General features: G+C 32.2%; 1 protein-coding gene across 2 annotated transcripts in view; it reads left to right on the top strand.

Moving 5' to 3' along the window:
• The window catches only part of LOC119612974 (venom dipeptidyl peptidase 4), a 26691-nt gene extending 332 nt beyond the window's left edge, over window positions 1–26359 (top strand). The window contains exons 1-11 of one of the 2 annotated variants that reach the window (XM_037968874.1): window positions 1–7; window positions 17369–17629; window positions 17706–17765; window positions 17865–18587; window positions 21602–21947; window positions 22016–22129; window positions 22203–22423; window positions 22505–22674; window positions 22801–22961; window positions 25349–25554; window positions 25692–26359. The exon at window positions 1–7 is cut by the window's left edge and continues 332 nt beyond it. In XM_037968874.1, coding sequence (XP_037824802.1) covers window positions 1–7; window positions 17369–17629; window positions 17706–17765; window positions 17865–18587; window positions 21602–21947; window positions 22016–22129; window positions 22203–22423; window positions 22505–22674; window positions 22801–22961; window positions 25349–25554; window positions 25692–25805 — 2383 coding nt within the window. In that variant the 3' untranslated portion in view covers window positions 25806–26359. Of the gene's footprint in view, window positions 8–17368; window positions 17630–17687; window positions 17766–17864; window positions 18588–21601; window positions 21948–22015; window positions 22130–22202; window positions 22424–22504; window positions 22675–22800; window positions 22962–25348; window positions 25555–25691 lie in introns of both variants that reach the window. The other variant, XM_037968873.1, reaches the window with a different exon arrangement.
• Window positions 26360–27068: the final 709 nt, after the last annotated feature.

A 27068-nucleotide genomic window follows, 5' to 3' on the forward strand; every position in this document is an offset into this window, starting at 1 on the left:
TGCTGAGGTAAGTTTTTGTTGTTAGCATTAGATTAATTTTTTGTCTAAGTTATTTTAATTTTTTTGTTGCACTATAGTTTATAATTAAAATTTTTTTTGCAAATGAGTTTGAATGAAGTTTTTTTGTTGATTTATAGAAGATTTTTTTAATTCATTTTATATAAATTGTTTTTCGTTACTTTTTATTAATAACTTTTTCAAAATCTTTCTTTACGCTTTATTAAATAATTTTCAAAATTTATGTCTGATTCAGTTCAAATAAATTACATTTTAACTCCCCTTTTCAATTAATATTTTACAATTTTAATCCTCTTATTTTTATTTATTAATTTAATCTTTTAATAATTTGTTTATAATTTAATTGAATTTCATTTATATCAATTGAAATTACAATTTTATTTTTCTATTTTTCCCTAAATACCATTTTGGTTTATTGCCAAATATATAGGAGAAAAAGGACATAAACATCATTCAAGCATTACCACCATTTGATAAATTATTACAAAATCATTTCAAATTCATTTTTCTATTTCAACATTTCAAATCATTTTCTTCTTCCTCTTACCAAAAAAAACTTTATTTGTTTCTCATTAGCGAAATGGTCTTAGTGTCGTCTGCCGCCTGTTTAAACTTGCTGCAGCAGGTACATTTTCTTTCTTGGAGAGAGTCCTAGTTGGCAACGGTCAAAAGGGTTTTTTTCTGGTTTTCTTTTCTAAATTTTATTTCACTAATTTACATAACAAAACATGCTGGTAATTAGGTTTTTAAATGTGATTTCATTTCATAAGGTATGGGTTTACATACATACACATGTAATGTATGTAGTAATCTATAGTTGTTCTTTTTTAAATAGTTGCCAAGTTTACATATAAAGAATCATCGAGATTCTCTTTTTATTCGCTCTTAAAAGCAAAATAGAGATTAAATGAAATGAAATGTTGGTATAAAAAGTGGGTTAATGTTATGATATTATCTATAGTTCAGACTATGGTCTTGACTATAATTTAATCTAAAGTCTCGACTATAACAAGGTCTAAAATCTTGACTATGATCTACACCACAGTTTAACTATAATCTCGACTGCAGTATGGTCTGTAGACCTTTCTATAATCTGGTTTAGACTATATATCAGTCTATGGTCCAGACTATAGACTGATATATAGTTGAGACTATAGACTGATCTATAGTTGAGACTATAGAACTATCTATAGTTGAGACTATAGAACTATCTATAGTTGAGACTATAGAACTATCTATAGTTGAGACGATAGAACTATCTATATTTGAGACTATAGACTGATCTATAGTCTAGACAATATATTTATCTATATTCCAGACTATATAGGATGTAGACTTATCTATATTCTAGACTAAAGACTGATCAATAGTCTGGACTGTAGGCTGATCTATAGTCACTACTGATCTATAATTTAGACCATAGACTGATCTGTAGTCTAGTCTAGTCTATAGACTGATCTAGTCTCGACTATAGTCTAGTCTATAGTCTGATTTATAATATAGACTATAGTCTGGTCAATAGTCTCGACTATATATGGTCTATGGTACAACCTGATCTGTAGTCTAGACGATAGACTGATCAAAAGTCTTGACCATATACTGATCTATAGTCTTGACTATAGACTGATCTATAGTCTTGATTGTAGACTGATCTATAATCTAGACTACAAAGTGATCTATAGTCTAGACTAGAAACTGATCTATAGCCTTGATTATAGGCAGATCTATAGTCTTGACTATAGATTGAACTATAGTCTAGACTACAAACTATAAACTAATCTATAGTCTAGACTATAGGCTGATGTAAAGTCTTATCTATAGACTGATCTATAGTCTTGGCTATAGACTGATCTATAGTCTTGACTATAGACCGATCTAAAGTCTTGACTATAGACTGATCTATAGTCTTGACTATAGGCTGATCTATAGTCTAGACTACAAACTGATCTATAGTCTAGACTATAAACTGATCTATAGCCTAGACTATAAACTGATCTATAGTCTAGACTACAAACTGATCTGCAATCCAGACTATAAACTAATCAATAGTCTTGGCTATAGGTTGATCTATAGTCTAGACTACAAACTGATCTATAGTCTAAACTATAACTGATCTATAGTCTCGACTATAGACTGATCTAAAGTCTTGACTATAGACTGATCTATAGTCTTGACTATAGATTGATTTATAGTCTCAACTGTAGTCTGATCTACAGTCTAAACTGTCAAATGATCTATAGACTATAGAACGATCTATAGTCTAGACTATAGACTGATGTATAGTCTAAACTATAGACTGATCTATAATTTAGACCGTAGCCTGATCAATAGTCTTGGTTAGATGAGCCTATAGACTGATCTATAGTCTATCTATACACTGATCTATATTCTTTACTTAGACTGATCTATAGTCTAAACTATAAACTGATCTATAGTTTAAACTATAGACTAATCTATAGTCTAGACTATGGACTGATCTATAGTACAGACTATAGACTAATCTGTAGTCTAGATGGTAGACTGATTTATAGTTTAAAATATAGACTGATCTATAGTCTAGACTATAAAATGTTCTATAGTGTAAACTATAAGCAGATCCATAGTCTATTTTATAGACTGATATATAGTTTGATTTATAGCCTGGACTATAAACTGATCTATAGTCTGGACTATAGACTGATCCATAGCCTGCACTATAGACTAATCCTGGATAAACTGATCTGGACTGTAGATTGATCTATTGTCTCGACTAGAGTCTGGTCTATCCACTGTTCTATAGTCTGGTTTAAAGTCTTGCCTCTAGTGTGATCTATAGTCTCGATTATCTATAGGTCTCCACATACCACTTCACTCACTTTTCTTCTTCAATTATCTTTTAATTTTTCATAAATTTGTTTCTTTTACAATTTTTTCTATTCCAATTTTTCAACGAAATTTATTTCAAAACAACTCACTATCAGTATTTAAAACTTAATTTAATATAATTTATTAATTTCAATTGACCCTCTAAACACTTTTGCTAAGAGGCCAGCTTCAACCATTAATTTGCAAAGATTTAGTTTCAAGTACTTTTACTTATTATGATTAATTTGAAATTAATGGAAAATAATTTCTTGTTAAATTTTATTTTTATTTTTTGCTTGAGCTTTTTTTTATCCTTTATTTAAAGATTTTATTAACGTTAATATTGAGGCTTAAATGTTTGTTGTTTGCTTAACTTTTTGCCTTAATTTTGTTATTATTATTTATTTTGGTTTTATGTTTTAACCAGAGAATAAGTAGAATATTATTATGGCCTTGTTGTTTTATTTATTTGTAAATCCCTTAAATGGAAAATAAAATGAAGCAATGAGAAGAGAGTTAGATTTGACAATTGGTTGGTAACATAATAAGGATTAAACGGGATGCGTCTATAGTCTTCACTACATTCTGTAGTTAAGACTGTAGGCTGGCAATGGTCTCGACTAATGTTGGGTGTAAAGAGTGGACTATATAGTAGTCTCGATTACAGTCTGGTTTATAGCTTCAACTATAGTGTGTAGTCTGGTCTATAGTCTCGACTATAGTCTGGTCCATAGCCTCGACTATAGTCAGATCTGTAGTCTCGACTATAGTCTGGTCTATAGTGTCGACTATATTCTGGTCTATAGTCTCGACTATTGTCTGGTCTATAGTCTGATTTATAATCTAGACTATAGTCTTGACTATAGTCCCAACTATAGTCTGGTCTATAATTTCGACTATATTCTGATCTATACTCTCGACTATAGTCTTGTCTATAGTCTCGACTATAGTGTGGTCTATAGTATCGATTATAGTCTGGTCTATAGTATCGATTATAGTCTGGTCTATAGTCTCGACTATAGTCTGGTCTATAGTCTGGTCTATAGTCTGATTTATAATCTAGAATATAGTCTGGTCTATAGTCTCGACTATAGTCTGGTCTATAGTCTTGACTATAGTCTGATCTATAGTCCCGACTATAGTCTGGTCTATAATTTCGACTATATTCTGATCTATAGTATCGACTATAGTCTTGTCTATAGTCGAGACCATAGTCTGGTCTATAGTCTCGACTTTAGTCTAGTCTATAGTCTCGACTATAGTCTGGTCTATAGTCTCGACTACAGGCTGGTCTATAGTCTCGACTTCAGGCTGGTTTTTAGTCTCGACTACAGTCTGGTCTTTAGCCTGGACTATAGTCTGGTCTATAGTCTTGACTATAGTCTGGTTTATAGTCTCGACTACAGTCTAGTCTATAGTCTCGACTATAGCCTGATCTATAGCCTCGACTATTGTCTGGTCTATAGTCTCGACTAAAGTGTGGTCTATAGTTTTGACTAGAATCTGGTCTATATTCTCGACTATAGTCTGGTCTTTAGCCTTGACTATAGTCTGGTCTATAGTCTCGACTATAGTCTGGTCTATAGTCTCGACTATAGTCTGTTCTATAGTCTCGACTACAGTCTAGTCTATAGTCTCGACTATAGCCTGATCTATAGTCTCGACTATAGTCTGGTCTTTAGTCTCGACTATAGTCTTGTCTATAGTCTCGACTATAGCCTGATCTATAGCCTCGACTATAGTCTGGTTTATAGTCTCGACTACAGTGTGGTCTATAGTTTTGACCAGAATCTGGTCTATATTCTCGAATATAGCCTGGTCTATAGCCTCGACTATAGCCTGGTCTATAGCCTCGACTTTAGTCTGGTCTATAGTCTCGACTATAGTCTGGTCTATAGCCTGTTCTATATTATCGACTATAGTCTGGTCTATAGTATACTATAGTGTACTCTATGGTCTCATTTATACTCTGGTCTGTGGCCTATATAGTCATACGATACTTTTGCTTCGTCTTAGTTTTCCTTACAATTATTGCTTGTTTTTCACTTAAAATCGTTTCCTATTTTTTTGCATGCCCGTTTAGTTACAATTTGTTAGATAATAAACTTCAAAGATTTATAAATACTATATATAAGGAATAAAATATCAAAATAATAACTAAGATATTCGCCTCCTCTACCAATACAAATAAAAAAAACAATCGGTTTATCTACTGAAACTTCATTAATATGGCTGACATGATAATCTTTATGATGATGATGACGATGTTGATGGCGGGGATATATATTTTTTGGGCAAATATTTGTTTAACAGTTAAGTCATCATCAATATGAATTCAACAATAAATTGTTGGTAAGAAACTGTAAACATTTACAAAATAGACAGCAACAGCAGCAGGAGCAACAAAAACAAAATTTTCAACGTAATGGTTACCAAAGTAAAAGAAACTATGGTAAAGAGGATTATGTGGGTAATAATGATGATAATCTTAGCAGAGGTTTAAGTTTGGAAAGTTATAATTCTTTATATGAAGCAGAATTAAATAGTTGGCCTCGCCACACACAACACAACCAACAACAGCAGCATCTGCTGCAACAAATCAAATTTGATAGCATTAATAATATAAAGCAGGCTTATGGTGGCAGTAATACTGGTATTAGTAATCAAAACGGAAGTATTTGTGGTAAGTTAATGGCTGATGGTGGCCACCGTATGAACGGGTTAAATGGTCAACATTCAAATGCTGCAACTAAAAGAGCAGCAACAACACCAACATCAACACCAACGTTTCAACATATCATTTATAATGACGAGACCTATGAGACACATTTAACGCATAGACAACATCCTAAAGAAGAGGACGACTTTGACCATGATGATGATGATGATATTGATAATATGGCCAAAACGGCATTGGCCTCCAATAAGACATATAAAAAATTTGTTTTACCCTTGGATATACCAACGCCTCCATTGCCTCTTAGCTATAATACAACTAAACGACTCTTAAGCTCACACAATCATCACACACAAACCTCTTCCGCCACCTGCCAATGTGATAAACAAACGAATTTTGCACTACAACCGCACAATAACTGTAGCATTAGCACTAACTCGAATAATAACAACAACAACAACAACAGCAATATAAAAAACCAGGTAAATCATATCAGTTTTATACAAACAACACCAACCCAGACACCACCCTCAAAAAAAGAAAATTTAAAATTACTGCATAATAAAGGCAGCAGCTCTAGCAGTACTCTTAGTCGTAGCATTGGTTGTGGTGCTCTTAATTTTAATGTAAGTGACCAACACCTGCCACACCACGAACCACTGCAACATCATCATCTATGCCAGCAAAAAAATTTAAAACTACAACATGCCACACATCAGCATCACCATCATCATCATCAACAACAACAACTACAACAGCAGCAGCATCACTCGCAGCCACATTGCCAGCAAAAACTACAACACCAACAATTACCTTCATATGATGCATACGCATCACAACAGTATTTGCCTCAACTGCCACAACTACTCAGTATTAATAGTAGCAACCAACAGAATTCATTAACATTATCACATCGCCGTATGGCTCCCACATTTAATCGTATCGCTGATAAAAATTATATGAAGGTAAGCCGATTTTGGTTTTATCGCCCATTCCCCAAACTGCCTACCAGTCAGCCCCTTCTGCTCCAGCAAAGCCGTAATGATGGCTTTCTTCCATGTGGTTTTATTTTTTATTATTTATCGTTTTTTTTTTTTCCTTTCTTCCTAATCTATAAAAGATTTTTTTGTTGTTGTTGTGTACTTAGTCTCTCTTTCCCTATATTTAATGCTCATGGCCAGTTTAATGAAGCCTGACAGGGATAACGAGGGTTGCAGAGGAAAGTTGTATTAGCAATGGTAACTTGATAGTCAAATATTTATGGAATTCACGATTAGACAATAGTCTGATCTATAGTCTGGACTATAGGTTGATTTATAGTCTGGACTATAGTCTAATCTATAGCCTTGAATATAGACTAATCTATGTATATTCTGGACTACAAACTAATTTATATTCTGGACTAGAGAATAATATATAGTCTGGACTATAGACTAATCTATAGCCAGGACTATAGACTGATCAATAGTCTGGACCATAGACTGATCTATAGCCTGGACTATAGACTGATCTATAGCCTGGACTATCAACTAATCTATAGTGTGGACTATAGAATGGACTATAGACTAATCTACAGGCTGAACTATAGACTAATCTATGGCTAGGATTATAGACTAATCTCTAGGCTGCACTCTAGACTAATCCATAGTCTAGACTACAGACTAATCTATAGTCTAGACTATAGACTAATCTATAGCCAGGACTATAGACTAATCTATAGCCAGGACTATATACCGATCTATAACCAGGTCTATAGACTGATCAATAGCCTAGACTATAGACTGACCTATAGCCTGGACTATAGACTGATCTATAGCCTGGACTATAGACTGATCTATAGCCTCGACTATAGACTGATCTATAGCCTAGACTATAGACTGATCTATAGCCTGGGCTATAGACTGATCTATAGCCTGGACTATAGACTGATCTATAGCCTGGACTATAAACTGTTCTATAGCCTGGAATATAGACTGATCTATAGCCTGGACTATAGACTAATCAATAGGCTGCACTCTAAACTAATCTATAGTCTAGACTATAGACTAATCTATAGGCAGGACTATAGACTAATCTATATTCTGGACTATAGAGTAATCTATAGTATGAACTATAAACTAATCTAAAGTCTAGACTATAGACTAATCTATAGTCTGGACTATAGACTGATCAATAGCATGGACTAAAGACTGATCTATAACCTGGACTATAGACTGATCTATTGCCTGGACTATAGACTGATCTATATCCTGGACTATAGACTGATCTATAGCCTGAACTATAGACTGATCTATAGCCTGTACTATAGACTGAACTATAGTCAGGACTATAGACTAATCTATAGTCTGGACCATAGACTAATATATAGGCTGGACTATAGACTAATCTAGATCAGTTTATAGTACTGATCTATAATCTGGACTATAGACCAATCCATTATCAGCCTTAAAGACTAATCTATAGTCTGGACCTCTCTATAGTCTGTACTGTAGACTAATCTATAGTCTGTACTACAGACTATAGATCAGCCTATAGTCTAGACTCTGTACTGTAGACTAATCTATAGTCTGGACCATGGACTAATCTATAGTCTCGACTATATACTAATCTATAGTCTGGACCATAGACTAATCTATAGTCTGTACTATTGACTAACCTATAGTCTGAACTATAGACTAATCTATAGTCTGAACTATAGACTAATCTATAGTCTGGATTATAGACTAATCAATAGGCTGCACTCTAAACTAATCTATAGTCTGGACCATAGACTAATCTATAGTCTGTACTATTGACTAACCTATAGTCTGAACTATAGACTAATCTATAGTCTGAACTATTGACTAATCTATAGTGTGGACTATAGACTAATATGAACTATGGACTAATCTATAGCCTGGATTATAGACTAATCAATAGGCTGCACTCTAAACTAATCTATAGTCTAGACTATAGACTAATCTATAGGCAGGACTATAGACTAATCTATATTCTGGACTATAGAGTAATCTATAGTATGAACTATAAACTAATCTAAAGTCTAGACTATAGACTAATCTATAGTCTGGACTATAGACTGATCAATAGCATGGACTAAAGACTGATCTATAACCTGGACTATAGACTGATCTATTGCCTGGACTATAGACTGATCTATATCCTGGACTATAGACTGATCTATAGCCTGAACTATAGACTGATCTATAGCCTGTACTATAGACTGAACTATAGTCAGGACTATAGACTAATCTATAGTCTGGACCATAGACTAATATATAGGCTGGACTATAGACTAATCTAGATCAGTTTATAGTACTGATCTATAATCTGGTCTATAGACCAATCCATTATCAGCCTTAAAGACTAATCTATAGTCTGGACCTCTCTATAGTCTGTACTGTAGACTAATCTATAGTCTGTACTACAGACTATAGATCAGCCTATAGTCTAGACTCTGTACTGTAGACTAATCTATAGTCTGGACCATGGACTAATCTATAGTCTCGACTATATACTAATCTATAGTCTGGACCATAGACTAATCTATAGTCTGTACTATTGACTAACCTATAGTCTGAACTATAGACTAATCTATAGTCTGAACTATAGACTAATCTATAGTCTGGACTATAGACTAATCTATAGTCTGGACTATAGACTAATCTATAGTCTGGACTATAGACTAATCTATAATCGCTATAAACTAATCTATAGTCTGGACTATGGACTAACCTGTAGTCTGTAGTATAGACTAATCTATAGTCTGGGCTATAGACTAATCTATAGTCTAGACTATAAACTAATCTATAGTCTGAACTATAGACTAATCTATGGTCTGGACTATAAACTAATCTATAGTCTGGACTATAGACTAATCTATAGTCTAGACTATAGACTAATCTATAGTCTGGACTATAGACTAATCTATAGTGGGGACTATAGACTGATCTATAGCCTACACTATAGACTGATCTATAGCCTACACTATAGACTGATCTATAGCCTACACTATAGACTGATCTATTGCCTGGACTATAGACTGATCTATAGTCTGGACTATAGACTGATCTATATTCTGGACTATAGACTAATCTATAGTCTGAACTATAGACTAATCTATAGTCTGGACTATAGACTAATCTATAGTCTGGACTATAGACTAATCTATAGTCTGGACTATAGACTAATCTATAGTCTGGTCTACAGACTAATCTATAGTCTGGTCTATAGACTAATCTATAGTCTGGACTTTAGACTAATCTATAGTCTGGACTATAGACTAATCTATAGTCTGGACTATAAACTAATCTATAGTCTGGACTGTTGACTAATCTATAGTTTAATCTGGACTAAAGACTAATCTAAAGTCTGGACTATGAACTAATCTATTGTCTAGACTATAGACTGATATATAATCTGGACTATACACTGATATATAGACTGGACTATATACAGATCTATTGTATGGACTATAGGCTGAGCTATACTCTGGATTAAAGACTGTTCTATAGTCTGAACTAATCTATAGTCTGGCGTATAGACTGACCTATAGTCTGAACTATATTCTAATCTAAATTATAAAATAAAAACTAATCTATAATCTGAACTAAAGACTAACATATGTCCAGTGTGGTCTATGTTCCGATAGATGGATGGACAGCTTTGCCATCTATCTCTTTTTATTATAAGCAAAACCTTTTCAAACAACCCTCGCTATAAACTACCATTTATTTCAATTAAAGGAAATAAGAACTTCAATCAACATTTTTGCTTTCATAACATTTGAGTGTGTTTGTGTGTTGAGAAATTATTATTAATCAATCAATTTATTATCATTATTATATGTATAAAAAAGTCTTAATTCAAGGCAATGTGAGAAGAACAAGGGAAATATTATAGAAAATATAGAAAATAAATTTATAACAAAGTTTTGCAAAATCCTTAGCACCCACACCTCAAGCGGTATTCAATTAGTTAATACATTTGTTTATAAGCTTAATTTTGTGATTTAAGTGTTTTATGATAAATGAAATTATAAACAACAAAAATATTAAATTAAATTGATCTTAGGAAAAGAAGATAAATAAGGAAGTTGGTTTTAAGAATGTAATGGAAATAGAAATAAATTTTGTTTTTGACTGACCCCCTTTTAATTTAGTGACCTTAACTTTTAAATTTAGGTTTATTATGGGTTTTTTTCGCTTCAATTAAATTAAACAATTATTCATTAAACTTCAACTACTGAACTACTTAAATGTTTTATTAAAAATTACAACGAAATCTTGCATAATAACAACAACAAAACTTGATCCCACTTTAAAAAGATTTTGCATTCGTTCAACAAAACACAGACTTTAAAATAATAAACTTTTAAAACTGGTTTTATAAAAATTTATTGGAATTTTCTTGTTAACTTGTCTTTAAAACGTGATCGAATTGTGGTAACAGCTTAAAGCCAAAAAAAAATCGCAAAACAAAACACACACAACTCAAAAGCGTCAACTCTAGCTTAAACCTTTCATTTCAATTTAATTTATTTATTTGCTGCAGTGAATAATAAATGTTTATGTTTATATTGTTTTTCAACTTGTTTATTATAATAAAATTTATTTGTTTAACAAAAAAATTACAAAAAAAAGAAAGAAAAAGCAAAACAAAACAAACTAAAAACAGTAAATATTTGCACATGCGCGCACACAACCTAAAACAATTGTTCAGCAAAAGCGCAGACCATCGAAGCGTTGAAATCAGACAGAGAGTTATAAATAAAAAGCTGAGGCAACCTGAGCAATATTTTTAATAATTTTTTATTACACTATACTATCGACTAAGTTTCAGACCCCAATTTGCTGCACAATCGATGTACGTGCTTTGTATAAGCAAAGCTTTAAAAAACTTGGTAAGACTCTTGGTTAAACTCAAGTCAAATATACAAGTACGTTTATTACCAAATTCAGTTGGCGAATGGTTGAATACTGATCTTAGTTTTGGTAATAGAAAGTCTCTGGTACTAACTCTTCTCATCACCCAACAATGTCTATAAACAAGCCCCTCTGAAAACCAAAAATAAATTGCATAATAGTTACCTGCAGACCCCTTTGCTTTAAATAAATATATTTTATGTAATTTCTTTATAATCTTTATTATCAGCTTATTACTTTTCACCATATACCTACATACAGTTGTATGTATAAGTATATTAATAGTCACCACAACAAAGTGCAGCAAAGTGTATGAGTAAATGGTTGCCATGACCATAAATGTTGAATGAAAAAAAAATTAATAACTGGGTGAAGTGGGTTTAATTGAAAATACATGAAAAATTGCAATAAAAATGCTATAAGAGAGAAAATTGTTAAAATTTTTAATAAAACACGACTTAACAGTAAAAAATGAACAGAAAAATTTTATAAAATAAAAGTCAGTAGCCTATAGACTACTGGCTAGATCATAGACTAAACTGTAGACTAGAAAAAGAAACAAGACTAAATATATACTAGACCATGAAAAAGACTAAAAACTAGACTATAGACTAGGCAAGAGACAAGGCTATAGACTAGACTATAGACTAGAGTCTAGTCACTAGACTATAGACTACACTATAGACTAGACTATAGACTAAACTATAGACTAGACTATAGACTAGACTATAGACTAGACTATAGACTAGACTATAGACTAGACTATAGACTAGACTATAGACTAGACTATAGACTAGACTATAGACTAACTAGACTAGACTATAGACTAGACTAGACTGTAGACTAGACTAGACTAGACTAGACTAGACTAGACTAGACTATAGACTAGACTATAGACTAGACTAGACTAGACTAGACTAGACTAGACTAGACTAGACTATAGACTAGACTAGACTAGACTAGACTAGACTAGACTAGACTAGACTAGACTAGACTAGACTAGACTAGACTAGACTATAGACTAGACTAGACTAGACTATAGACTAGACTATAGACTAGACTAGACTATAGACTAGACTATAGACTAGACTATAGACAAGACTACAGACTAGACTATAGACTAGACTATAGACTAGACTATAGACTAGACTATAGACTGGACTATAGACTATACTATAGACTAGACTATAGACTAGACTATAGACTAGACTATAGACTAGACTATAGACTAGACTATAGACTAGACTATAGACTAGACTATAGACAAGACTATAGACTAATAGACTATAGACTAGACTATAGACTAGACTATAGACTAGACTATAGACTAGACTATAGACTAGACTATAGACTAGACTATAGACTAGACTATAGACTAGACTATAGACTAGACTATAGACTAGACTACTAGACTAGACTATAGACTAACTAGACTAGACTATAGACTAGACTAGACTGTAGACTAGACTAGACTAGACTAGACTAGACTAGACTAGACTAGACTAGACTAGACTAGACTAGACTAGACTAGACTATAGACTAGACTATAGACTAGACTAGACTAGACTAGACTAGACTATAGACTAGACTAGACTAGACTAGACTATAGACTAGACTAGACTATAGACTAGACTATAGACTAGACTAGACTATAGACTAGACTATAGACTAGACTATAGACTAGACTATAGACAAGACTACAGACTAGACTATAGACTAGACTATAGACTAGACTATAGACTAGACTATAGACTGGAACTATAGACTAGACTATAGACTAGACTATACTAGACTATAGACTAGACTATAGACTAGACTATAGACTGAGACTATAGACTATACTATAGACTAGACTATAGACTAGACTATAGACCTAGACTATAGACTAGACTATAGACTAGACTATAGACTAGACTATAGACTAGACTATAGACTAGACTATAGACTAGACTATAGACTAGACTATAGACTAGACTATAGACTAGACTATAGACTAGACTATAGACTAGACTATAGACTAGACTATAGACTAGACTATAGACTAGACTATGACAATAGACTAGACTATAACTAGACTATAGACTAACTATGACTAGACTATAGACTAGACTATAGAACTAGACTACTAGACTAGACAGACTAGACTAGACTATAGACTAGACTAGACTAGACATAGACTAGAACTAGACTAGACTAGACTATAGACTAGACTATAGACTAGACTATAGACTAGACTATAGACTAGACGATAGACTAGACTATAGACTAGACTATAGACTAGACTATAGACTAGACTATAGACTAGACTATAGACTAGACTATAGACTAGACTATAGACTAGACTATAGACTAGACTATAGACTAGACTATAGACTAGACTATAGACTAGATAATACTAGACTATAGACTAGACTATAGACTAGACTATAGACTAGACTATAGACTAGACTATAGACTAGACTATAGACTAGACTATAGGACTAGACTATAGACTAGACTATAGACTAGACTATAGGACTAGACTATAGACTAGACTATAGACTCAGACCTATAGACTAGACTATAGACTAGACTATAGCCCTAGGACTATAGACTAGGACTATAGGACTAGACTATAGACTAGACTAATAAGACTAGACTATAGACTAGACTTAGAGACTAGACTATAGACTAGACTATAGACAGACTATAACTAGACTATAGACTAGACTAATGAACTAGGACTATAGACTAGCTATAGACTAGACTATAGACTAGACTATAGACTAGACTATAGACTAGACTATAGAACTAGACTATAAGACTAGACTATAGACTAGACTATAGACTAGACTATACGACTAGACTATAGACTATAGACTAGACTATAGACTAGACTATAGACTAGACTATAGACTAGACTATAGACTAGACTATAGACTATAGACTATAGACTAGACTATAGACTAGACTATAGACTAGACTATAGACTAGACTATAGACTAGACTATAGACTAAACTATAGACTAGACTATAGACTAGACTATAGACTAAACTATAGACTATAGACTAGACTATAGACTAGACTATAGACTAACTATAGACTAGACTATAGACTAGATTATAGAGTAGACTATATATTAGACTCTAGACTAGACTATAGGTTAGACTATAGGTTAGACTACAGGTTAGACTATAGACTAGACTATAGACTAGACAATAGACTAGACTATAGACTAGACTATAGACTAGACTATAGACTAGACTATAGACTAGACTATAGACTAGACTATAGACTAGACTATAGACTAGACTATAGACTAGACTATAGACTAGACTATAGACTAGACTATAGACTAGACTATAGACTAGACTATAGACTAGACTATAGACTAGACTATAGACTAGACTATAGACTAGACTATAGACTAGACTATAGACTAGACTATAGACTAGACTATAGACTAGACTATAGACTAGACTATAGACTAGACTATAGACTAGACTATAGACTAGACTATAGACTAGACTATAGACTAGACTATAGACTAGACTATAGACTAGACTATAGACTAGACTATAGACTAGACTATAGACTAGACTATAGACTAGACTATAGACTAGGACTATAGACTAGACTATAGACTAACTAGACTAGACTATAGACTAGACTATAGACTAGACTATAGACTAGACTATAGACTAGACTATAGACTAGACTATAGACTAGACTATAGACTAGACTAGACTACTAGACTAGACTATAGACTAGACTATAGACTAGACTATAGACTAGACTATAGACTAGACTATAGACTAGACTATAGACTAGACTATAGACTAGACTATAGACTAGACTATAGACTAGACTATAGACTAGACTATAGACTAGACTATAGACTTAGACTATAGACTAGCTATAACTAGACTATAGACTAGACATATAACTAACTAGACATAGCTATAGACTAGACTAAGACTAGACTATAGAATAGACTATAGACGACTATAGACTAGACTATAGATAGACTCTAGAAGACTAGACTATAGATAGACTCTAGACTAGACTACAGACTATAGTATAGAAGAGGTTTTAACACTATTATTAGGTTTTTTTCATTACAGTCTTCATCTGGAGTTTGGAATAGTGGTCGAGTTGCCTGACATTTTGAGACATATTTAAATTTTTTTACATAATTGCATATATAGTAATTTGTTAAGTACTGTTTAAAAAGCGCTAAAATTTCTATTCAACCGGAACAAAGAATGTTGATTTAAAGCAGTCACGAGCAAAACTGAAATTCTAATGCACGCGTGCATAGGCCAAGAAATTCTGCTGACGCTTTGTTGACACACCTACACTATAAGCTTGTGTGTATTAGTGTTAGTGCTGTTAATATTCTACTACTTTTGATTACTCAATACTACTCAATACTTTTCGTTTGGGTACTCAATACTACTCGATACTTTTAACGGTTTTATTTTAAATTAAAAACAAGAAATTTTTCCTTTTTTTTAAGAGAAGTTAGACCAGACATCAATAAATATTTATAACTTTTTAACTATTATTGCAGTTTTTAAATTATTTTTAGATTGATTTGATATTGCTAAGAGTTGCATTTCTAATAATGATATGATCTGTATTAGTTGTAGAGCTGTATTTTTCACATCATAGCCGTTAAATTTAAATAAGTTAAATCCATATACAAGTTTGAAAGTATTGAGTAACTACTTTTTAGTATTGAGTACCCAAAAAATAGGGCAAATACTCGATACTCGATACCCACTACTCAATACTTTAACAGCACTAATTAGTGTGTCTGTGTTTTACTAAAATGACCACTTGTTTGTGGCTTTGTTACGATCTCAGAGATCAAAATCAAATCAGTTGCTGTTCAGCTTTTGTAGAAGCAAGATCACGTTGCGGATTTTTTTATGCTTATGATTTTTTCTCTTTTATTACACCTAGCAAAATGTTTGATATAAATTGGGAAAATGATTTCTTTTTTATAGAAAACATGGACGGTGAGGCACAATGCGTCGTATATTATAAAATTATATGTAGAAAAGCTTTATTTTTTTTGAAAAGGCATTATGAAACTTGTCATGGACCCTTAAATGACCTTAGGGGACATGACAGAAAAGTAAAGTTGTTGCAATTAAAAGGTTACCGATCAACACATTGGTGACTTATTGCGTATTAAGGAATATAAAGGAAACATTGATTTGGATAGATTAGTTGAACTTTAAATTAAGTTCAGTTAATATCTCGGTAATATCCCTTAAAAGTTCGAAATCGAATAGAAAGTCGTGATTTTCTTAATGATATTTCAGTAGTTTTATTTAATACTACTTTTTAAAAATACTACTACTTTTCTTAAATGAAAAACTCTTTCCCTTTATTCCATTTTTGTTTAAAATGCCCAAAAGTTCATGAGTTTTTCTCGTCGTAAAAAGTATTTGCAATAGAAAACAAATTTCAAAACTTTTCTCAGTGTACCACCATTTTGTTATAACGTGCAGTCATCTCTCTGCTGCTTAACGCACACAAATATACACATGGTGGTATGTGTTTGCCCATGACTGATTTAAAGTGTAAATATTACAGTGGTGTGAGAGATCAATATAAATATTGAAAAAGTAAGATAAACTAGTTTTTAAACAAATATTAATAAATTAACAAAAGAATTTATCTATGTGTTAGCACAATGGCTCGAATTATAACAAACTATAATAATTTTTAAAGAAAAATCTGCTGTTAAAGGAAATTTAACTACAAATGAAGAACAGGTTTCTTAGATTATTTAACACTTATATAAGTAACACCTAATATCCTTAAGTATTTTAATATTTTTTCAACAATTTTTTTAACAAATATTTAATATAAAATTTTTTCTTCTTTCCCCCCCCTTTTTCCCTATTTAAATAGAATTTAGTCTACTCACCGGCAAAATTACGACGTGTTCGTATAATACTATGTGTAGTTGGTGGTATTGTACTGTTGGCACTCTTGGGTACAGCAATCTACTTTATAGTAAGTGGCTCAGAAGATGGCACGAATAGTGGTGGTAATGGTAATGGAGGACCCTCGAATGGCATCCACTTAGAGGATGTACTACAAGGTAAATTAGTGGCAAGACATTTTAATGGCAGTTGGAGCGGCAATAATATTATCTACAAAGAGAATAATGTAAGTTTTAAACAAGTATAGACAGGAAATGAACATATTTTCAAAATGCTACTAAAAGAATTTTCAAAATTTTCAGGCCATTATGGAGTATAATGTGTTGACGAAAAAGAGTACACGGCTGCTGTTGGACACGTTTGTAAGTGTTGTTAGAATCTTATAGCTCTAGAGAAAAAATGAGTTTTTAAATTATTTTCAACTTTATATAAATTAACCTTTTAATATTCTTTTAATTTAGCAACAATATATATTATTTGAAAAATCAGCCGATGGCACTTATTTGTTATTGGCCAAAAATTACAAAAAGAATTTCCGTCATAGTTTTCTGGCTGAATATGATATTTATGATATTGCTACGGGCCAAGTAAAACCCTTGGAAATACAAAAACAAACCAAACCTTTAATAATGGTACAATGGGCTCCCGTTGGCAATGCCTTGATTATTAACTACGAACGTAATCTGTATTATAAACCTACTGCATTTGCTGATGAAATCGCCTTAACCGATGATACAAATGAGGCCATTTTGAATGGTATACCCGATTGGGTTTATGAAGAGGAGGTCTTCTCTTCTAACTCCGCTGTTTGGTTTAGTCCCGATGGCAAAAAATTAGCCTTTATACAGTTCGATGATAGTCCCACACATGTTATAAATTTCCCCATTTATGGTGAAGCCGCTGATCTACGTTTCCAATATCCCTACAATCGTTTGGTAGCCTATCCAAAAGCCGGTTCTCCAAATCCTCGAGTAAAACTATTTACTTCGGATTTGGATAGGGCAGCTGCGGGTAATACGGATCATTTGACTGAAATCCCTGTACCAAGTGCTCTAAATACCGAAGGTGATTATATCATAACGGTTGTGGATTGGTTGAATAATACGAATGTCTTGTCGGTGTGGATGAATCGTATACAGAATCAGGCTCATGTGCAGATCTTTAATGGTTTGAGGAGACAAAATGTAAGTCGAATTATTTTTTGGTTTTTAATTTTCTTCTTTTTTCTTTTAACATTTAACATTACACGTTTTCCCTTTTATGACGCACTCACTGACATATTTGAACCATGTAAATTACATAATTGTGTAAATATTTTTTTACATTATAACTAAGATCGCTTGTTAATCAGTCAGAAGCTCGCAATTTGACCTTAAATCGAAATCTAGTCGAAAGTCTAGCAAAATCAAGCCGAACATCTAGAATAACTTTAACAACACTTTTAAAGTCTTGTCCAAAAGCTAGTCGTATTTATAATGGCTAGTCTAAAGTCTAGATGGACATTTAGTCGAACGTCTAGTATAAAGTCTAGTCAAAAATTTGGCCTAATGTTAAGTATAAAAAATAGTCTAAAGTGCAGTCTAAAGTCTAGTCTAATGTCTAGTATGGGGTTTAATGTAAGGAATAGTATAAAGTATAGTCTAAAGTCTATTCTAAAGTATGGTCTAAAGTATGGTCTAAAGTCTAGTCTAAAGTCTAGTCTAAAGTTTAGTCTGAAGTGCAATCTAAAGAATAGTCTAAAGTCTATCGTAAAGTTTAGTATAATGTATAGTATAAGTTTAGTCAAAATTGAAATCTAATGTTTAGTCTATAGTTTAGTCTAAAGTTTAATATAAAGTTTAGTCTAAAGCCTAGTCCATAGTCAAGTCTAAAATCTAGTCTAAAGTCTAGTGTAAAGTCTAGTCTAAAGTCTAGTCTAAAGTCTAGTCTAAAGTCTAGTCTAAAGTCTAGTCTAAAGTCTAGTCTAAAGTCTAGTCTAAAGTCTAGTCTAAAGTCTGGTCTAAAATCTAGTCTAAAATCTAGTCTAAAGTGTAGTCAAAAATCTAGTCTAAAGTATAGTCTAAAGTCTACTCTAAATTCTAGTCTAAAATCTAGTCTAAAGTCAAGTCTAGTCTAAAGTCAAGTCTAGTCTAAAGTCAAGTCTAGTCTAGTCTAAAGTTTAATATAAAGTTTAGTCTAAAGTCTAGTCTCAAGTCTAGTTTCAAGTCTAGTCTAAAGTTTAGTCTAAAGTCTAGTCCATAGTCAAGTCTAAACTGTAGTCTAAAGTCTAGTTTAAAGTCTAGTCTAAAGTCTAGTCTAAAGTCTAGCCTAAAGACTAGTCTAAAGTCCAGTCTAAAATCTAGTCTAATGTATAGTCTAAAGTCTATTCTAAAGTAGTCTAAAGTCCAGTCTAAAATCTAGTCAAAAGTCTATTCTAAAGTATGGTCTAAAGTCTAGTCTAAAGTCTAATCTGAAGTCTAGTCTAAAGTCTAGTCTAAAGGCTAGTCTAAAGTCTATTCTAAAGTTTAGTTTAAAGTCTAGTTTTAAGTCTAGTCTAAAGTATAGTCTTAAGTCTAGTCTAAAGTCTAGTCTTAAGTCTAGTCTTAAGTCTAGTCTAAAGTTTAGTCTTAAGTCTAGTCTAAAGTCTAGTCTTAAGTCTAGTCTATAGTCTAGTCTTTAGTCTAGTCTGAACTCTACTCTAAATTCTAGTCTAAAGACAAGTCTGAAGTCTAGGCTAAAGTCTAGTCTAAAGTCTAGTTTCAGGTCTAGTCTAAAGTTTATTCTAAAGCCCAGTCTAAAGTCCAGTCTAAAGTCCAGTCTAAAGTCCAGTCTAAAGTCTAGTCGTAAGTCTAGTCTAAAGTCCAGTCTAAAGTCTAGTCTAAAGTCTCGTCTGAAGTCTACTCTAAATTCTAGTCGGAAGTCTAGTCTAAAGTCCAGTCTAAAGTCTAGTCTTAAGTCTAGTTTCAATTCTGGTCTAAAATTATTTTAAAGTCTAGTCAAAAGTCAAGTCTAGTCTAAAGTTTATTCTAAAGTCTAGTCTAGTCTAAAGTCCAGTCTAAAATCTAGTCTAAAGTCTACTCTAAATTCTAGTCTAAAGACATGTCTGAAGTCTAGTCTAAAGTCCAGTCTTAAGTCTAGTTTCATGTCTACTCAAAAGTTTATTCTAAAGTCTAGTCCAAAGTCAAGTATATTCTAAAGTCTAGTCAAAAGTCTAGTCTAATGTCTAGTCTAAAGTCTAGTCTAAAGTCTAGTCTAAAGTCTAGTCTAAAGTCTAGTCTAAAGTCTAGTCTGAAGTCTAATCTAAAGCCTAGTCTAAAGTCCAGTCTAAAGTCTTGTCTAAAGTCTCGTCTAAAGTCTCGTCTAAAGTCTACTCTAAATTCTAGTCTAAAGACAAGTCTGAAGTCTGATCTAAAGTTTGGTCTAAAGTCTAGTCTTAAGTCTGGTCTAAAGTCTAGTCAAAAGTCTACTCTAAAGTAAGTATAAAGTCTGGACCATAGTTGAGTTTATAGTCTGGTCTAAAGTCTAGTCTAAACTCAACCCCTAAGTCTCTCTAAAGGGTAATCTAAAGTCTAGTCAAAAATTTAGTCTAAAGTCTGGTCTAAAGGCTTGCCTAAAGCCAAGTCTATAGTCTGGTCTAAAGAGTAGTGTAAACTTTTTTCTAAAGAGTAATCAAAAGTTATTCATATAGTAAGAAATCTGAATGCTACTCAAAAGTCTAGTTTAAGGTCAAGTCTGAAGTTCAGATGAAAACCCCTTCTCCTGCTTATCTAAAATACATAATATTCATTCCACTTTAAATCATTTACCCTGCTTTTGTAGCTAGTTCCCCTTTACTTCTATTTGTTGCTGATCATTTCCTATAAAGTAGAGTTTTGAAGCTTAAATCCTTCATCATGCCTGAATCCACACTTAGTTTGCCTACATTTCCCTAAACCTTCACTAACTTTGAACAACAACTCAAAGATCTGCAGATAAGATCTATGATCTTTAAACAAGATCAAAATAAAAACTATCGACTGAACAGTTCGCATTCGTCGATCAATACCATAACCACAAAAAAATGAACTAAGTGCAGGCTCTCCATAGGTAATGGTAACGTAGATTTCCACTGACAACTAACAGCGCCCTTCAAAGTGTATATACAGTTAAAAGTAAAACTTTTAAAAGGGAAATAATAATTCTTTAATATAATTTCTTTTATAATTTTTAACTACTTTAGACCTATAGCTTAATCTCCAAAACCGGTTGGGTAGATTTCTTTGCAACCCCCTTCAAAAATCGTGATGGCACCCGTATTGCCTTTATAATGCCTCAGCCACAGGAAAACAGTGGTGAATATCGCCATTTATGTGTTTTATCGACAGCATCTAGTACCGGTAAACCAGAACCTTTGACTAAAGGCAAATATGTAGTAACCTCGATATTACACTGGGACCCCACAAACGATATTATTTTCTATACAGCCAATTTACCCAATAAACCCGAACAATTGCATGTCTATGCCATTAAAGCAGCAACTGGACAAACTGCCAAATGTTTAACTTGTAATCTACATAAATCGAATGGTGAGTAAATGAATCGGGAGGGGTCGGGCATGATAGTTTTTATATATAACATTTTTGCTGTATTTTAGGTGTGGAACAAACTTATTATTCAGCCGATTTTAATACCAAACATGAAGTTATCATAACTTCTTTGGGACCAAGCATACCTCAGACCGTTGTTTATGAATGGTCTTATTCGAACAGTAAGTCTAGCTTTTCTAAGCCCTTTGTTTTATAATTCCCTATTTAAATCATTTTATACATTTCCCTATTAAGATCAAGTAAATTTAAATAAAATCGTCACCTGGGAAGATAATGAAAACTTGAGAAAAGCTTTAAGTAATTATGATTTGCCCACAATGGAAATACATTCGATACCTATAGCCGATGGTTTCACAGCTAAAGTTCTATTACAACTGCCCCCCAATATGGATCGTAGCGGTAAAACAAAATATCCCATGTTAGTTGATGTTTATGGTGGTCCCGATTCCTATTCGGTAAGTAAATCTAATAAAATAAAAATTATCACATAATTTCTTAGTTTTATGGTTCCTTTATCTTTTCTTATCTTAATACAGGTTATTGATAGATGGATTGTGGACTGGGGTACATATCTTACATCAAATCAATCTGTGATCTATGCTAAAATCGATGGCCGCGGTTCAGGCTTAAGAGGTGAAAAACTATTGCATTCCGTTTATTTGAAATTGGGTACCGTAGAAATAGCTGATCAAATTGATGTCACCAGGTAGGCGAAGACTCAAAACCTTAATTTTTTTCCAAAGGAATATTCTTTTTACTAACTTAAAATTTTGACCAAATTTTATATATATATTTTTTTTACAAAATCTTTTTTCTTCTACTTTTTCTATAGACAATTGCAAGAGAAATTCAATTTTATCGATGCCAATCATACCGGTATTTGGGGTTGGAGTTATGGTGGTTATGCTGCTGCCATGGCCTTGGCCAATGATGAAAAACATGTATTCCGTTGTGCCGCTTCCATAGCTCCCGTTACCGATTGGACTTATTATGGTGAGTATGATTAATACTAAACTTTTAACCAAATTTCTGATTTCATAAGACTTTAAACTAGACTTAGTCTATAGTCTAGTTTAGACCAGACCTTAGAATAGACTTTGGACAACACTTTGAACAAAGCTTTAAAACTAGACTTTATACTAAACTTCTGACCGGACTTTACACTAAACTCTATACCTGACCTCAGACTAGTCTTTAGACAAGACCTTGGCCTAGACTCTAGACTAGACTTTAGACTAGACTTTAGATTAGACTCTAGATTAGACTTTAGATTAGAATAGACCAGACTTTAGATTAGACTTTGAACTAGACTTTAGATTAGACTTAAGACTAAACTTTAGACTAAATTTTAGAATAGACTTTAGACTAGACTTTAGACTAGATTAGACTTTAGACCTGATTTTAGATTAGACCTTAGACTAGACTTTAGACTAGATTAGACTTTAGACCTGATTTTAGATTAGACCTTAGACTAGACTTTGGATTAGACTTAAGACTAGACTTTAGACTAGACTTTAAACTAGACTTTAGACTAGACTTTAGACCTGACTTTAGATTAGACTTTAGACTAGACCTTGGCCTAGACTCTAGACTAGACTTTAGACTAGACTTTAGATTAGACTCTAGTTTAGACTTTAGATTAGAATAGACCAGACTTTAGATTAGACTTTGAACTAGACTTTAGATTAGACTTAAGACTAAACTTTAGACTAAATTTTAGAATAGACTTTAGACTAGACTTTAGACTAGATTAGACTTTAGACCTGATTTTAGATTAGACCTTAGACTAGACTTTGGATTAGACTTAAGACTAGACTTTAGACTAGACTTTAAACTAGACTTTAGACTAGACTTTAGACCTGACTTTAGATTAGACTTTAGACTAGACTTTAGGCCAGACTTTAGATTAAACTTCAGACTAGACTTTAGACTAGACTTTAGATTAGACTTTAGACTAGATTAGACTGTAGACTAGACTTTAGACTAGGCTTTCAATTAGACTTTAGACTAAACTTTAAACTAGACTTGAGAGAAGACTTTAGACTAGACTTATTCCACACTTTAGACTAGACTTTAGACCAGACTTTAGATTAGACTTCAGTCTAGACCTTAAACTAAACTTTAGACTGGACTTTAGACTAGACTATAGACTAGACTTTAGACTAAAGTTTAGACTTGACTAGATTTTAGACTAGACTTTAGACTAAACTTTAGACTAGACTTGAGACTAGACTTAAGACTAGACTTTAGCCTAGACTTAAGACTAGACTTAATACTAGACTTTGGTCTAGACTTTAGACTAGACTTTAGATTAGACTTTAAACTAACCTTTAGACTAGACTTTAGATTAGACTTTAGACTAGACTTTCGACTAAACTTTAGAATAGACTTTAGACTAGACTTTAGACTAGACTTTAGACTAGACTTTAGACTAGACTTTAGACTAGACTTTAGACTAGACTTTAGACTAAACTTTAGACTAGACTTTAGACTAAAGTTTAGACTAGACTTGAGACTAGACTTTAGCCCAGACTTAAGACTAGACTTTAGACCAGACTTTAGATTAGACTTTAGTCTAGACATTAGTCTAGACTTAGGCTAGACTTTAGATTAGACTTTAGACTAGACTTTAGACTAGACTTTAGACTAGACTTTAGACTAGACTTTAGACTAGACTTTAGACTAGACTTTAGACTAGACTTTAGACTAGACTTTAGACTAGACTTTAGACTAGACTTTAGACTAGACTTTAAACTAGACTTTAGACTAGACTTTAGACTAGACTTTAGACTAGACTTTAGATTAAACTTTAGACTAGACTTTAGACTAGATTTTAGACTAGACTTTAGACTACACTTTAGACTAGACTATAGACTAGACTTTAGACTAGATTTTACACTAGACTTTAGACTACCATTTAGACAAGACTTTACCTAAACTTTAGATTACACTTTCGACTGCACTTTAGAAAAGACTAGACTTTAGACTGGAGTTTAGATTAGACTTTAGACTAGACTTTAGACTAAACTTTAGACCAGACTTTACCCAAACTTTAAATTGCACTTTAGACTAGACTTTAGAATAGACTAGACTTTAGACGAGAGTTTAGATTAGTCTTTAGACTAGACTTTAGACCAGACTTTAGATTAGACTTAAGACTGGACTTTAGACTAGACTTCAGTCTAGACTTTATATTAGACTTTAGACTAGACTTTAGTCTAGACTTTACACCAGACTTTAGACCAGACTTTATACTAGACTATTACTAGACTTTAATCTTACATTAGGCTATACCATAGACTAGTCTACTCTTAGACTTTAGACTACACTTGAAATTCCTTTGTTTTTAAAACTCCATTTGTTATATTCTTTCCTTTCAGATTCCATTTATACTGAACGCTACATGGGACTGCCCACCGTCAATGAATTGGGCTATGCCGCCTCCCGCTTGAGTACCAAAGCAACACAATTAAAAGGCAAAAAATTCCTTTTGGTACATGGTACCCTAGATGATAATGTACACTATCAACAGGCCATGATATTAGCCAAGAATTTGGAGAGACACGATATACTGTTCAAGCAAATTGTAAGTAGAATTTTATATACGTTTTTTATTAAATTTTAGGAGTAGAGGAATAAGGGACTTAAATTTACTTTTGATTTGTTTTTTATTTTTTTTTTCCATTTTATAATTTTTTTTTATTATTTTTATACCCTTTTTAGAGTTATCCCGATGAGGATCATGCTTTAGCCGGTGTACGACCCCATTTATATCATTCTCTTGATAGATTCTTTGGCGATTGTTTCGCCCAACCCCGTATGGCCCATAGTAAATAGAAAACTAACAAAAGCTTAAACAAAAAAAAAAAACTAAAACATATAAATTAATCTTAACAACAACAAAAAACATGCCATTTTATTAATGATCAATTATAAGAGGAGTGATAGTTAAGCCGCCAAAAAAGAAATTACCCCCCAAAACAAACGTAAAACAATGCCCCCGCTTCAAAAAAAAGTAAAAAATATTGTACTTATACATACAATACGAAAAAAATTTAAATATTATTATTAAATTATTAAAAAACAACAACAACAAAATATTAACACAATTAAAAAAAGCATTTAACTTGTTAAACATTTTATAAAACCCGTATAGGCATTTGTAGTTTTTTTTATTAGTAAACAAAAAATTTAAATAAATTAAGCTTAACAAAAACAAAACAATAATTATTAACAACAACAACAACAACAAAAGAAACTCCTCATAGTAGTTGGGTGCCTAAAAGAAATTTAGTTTTTAATATGAAAAAAAAAAAAATATTTAAATAACAGCAACAAAACAAAAACTTCAAATTTTATATTATAATAGTAAATAAAAAAAAATAACAAATTAATAATATTTTTGCATTATATAAAGTAGTAAATTATAGATTTATAAATAAATTAGAAGAAAATTGTATAAAAAAAATCAAAAATTGTAAATCGTCAAAACATTCTTATTTATTTATATTTTTAATATTAAATAATAAACAAAGCATTATTAAACAAAAGAAGAAGCAATTTAAAGAAATACATATTTTTCTAGTAAAATAATTAAGATTATAAAGAAAAATGTTTTTTTGTAAAAATATATTTATAAAATAAGTTTGCCAAACTAGAGAGAATATTTAAATTAACTTTCCCAAAAACCAAAAATTGAAATAAGAAAATTATGAAAGAAATTGTGTAAAGATTTTGAAATCATTTCTTAGTTTTTTTTTAAAGTTTAAATAAAATTTTTCTATTTATGTAAACATTTAGGAATGAAAATAGAAGAATTTTAAAGTTTTTTAAAGAAATTTTTGATAACTATAACGGTTCTCTATAGACTAGACTAGCCTATAAACTAGACTATAAACTGGATTATAGACTAGACTATAAACTAATCTTTAGACTATACTAGGCTGACTACGGGCTAGACAGACTATAGACTAGATTATAGACTAGACTATAGACTAGTTATAGACTAGACTAAGACTCTATAGACTAGACTATACTAGACTACAGACTAGACTATAGACTAGACTATAGACTAGATATAGACTAGATATGACTAGACTA

This window comes from Lucilia sericata, unplaced genomic scaffold (genome assembly GCF_015586225.1).
Source record: "Lucilia sericata isolate MDLA Ls3-8-SP2 unplaced genomic scaffold, ASM1558622v1 Contig001893F_arrow, whole genome shotgun sequence".
NCBI lineage: Eukaryota > Metazoa > Arthropoda > Insecta > Diptera > Calliphoridae > Lucilia > Lucilia sericata.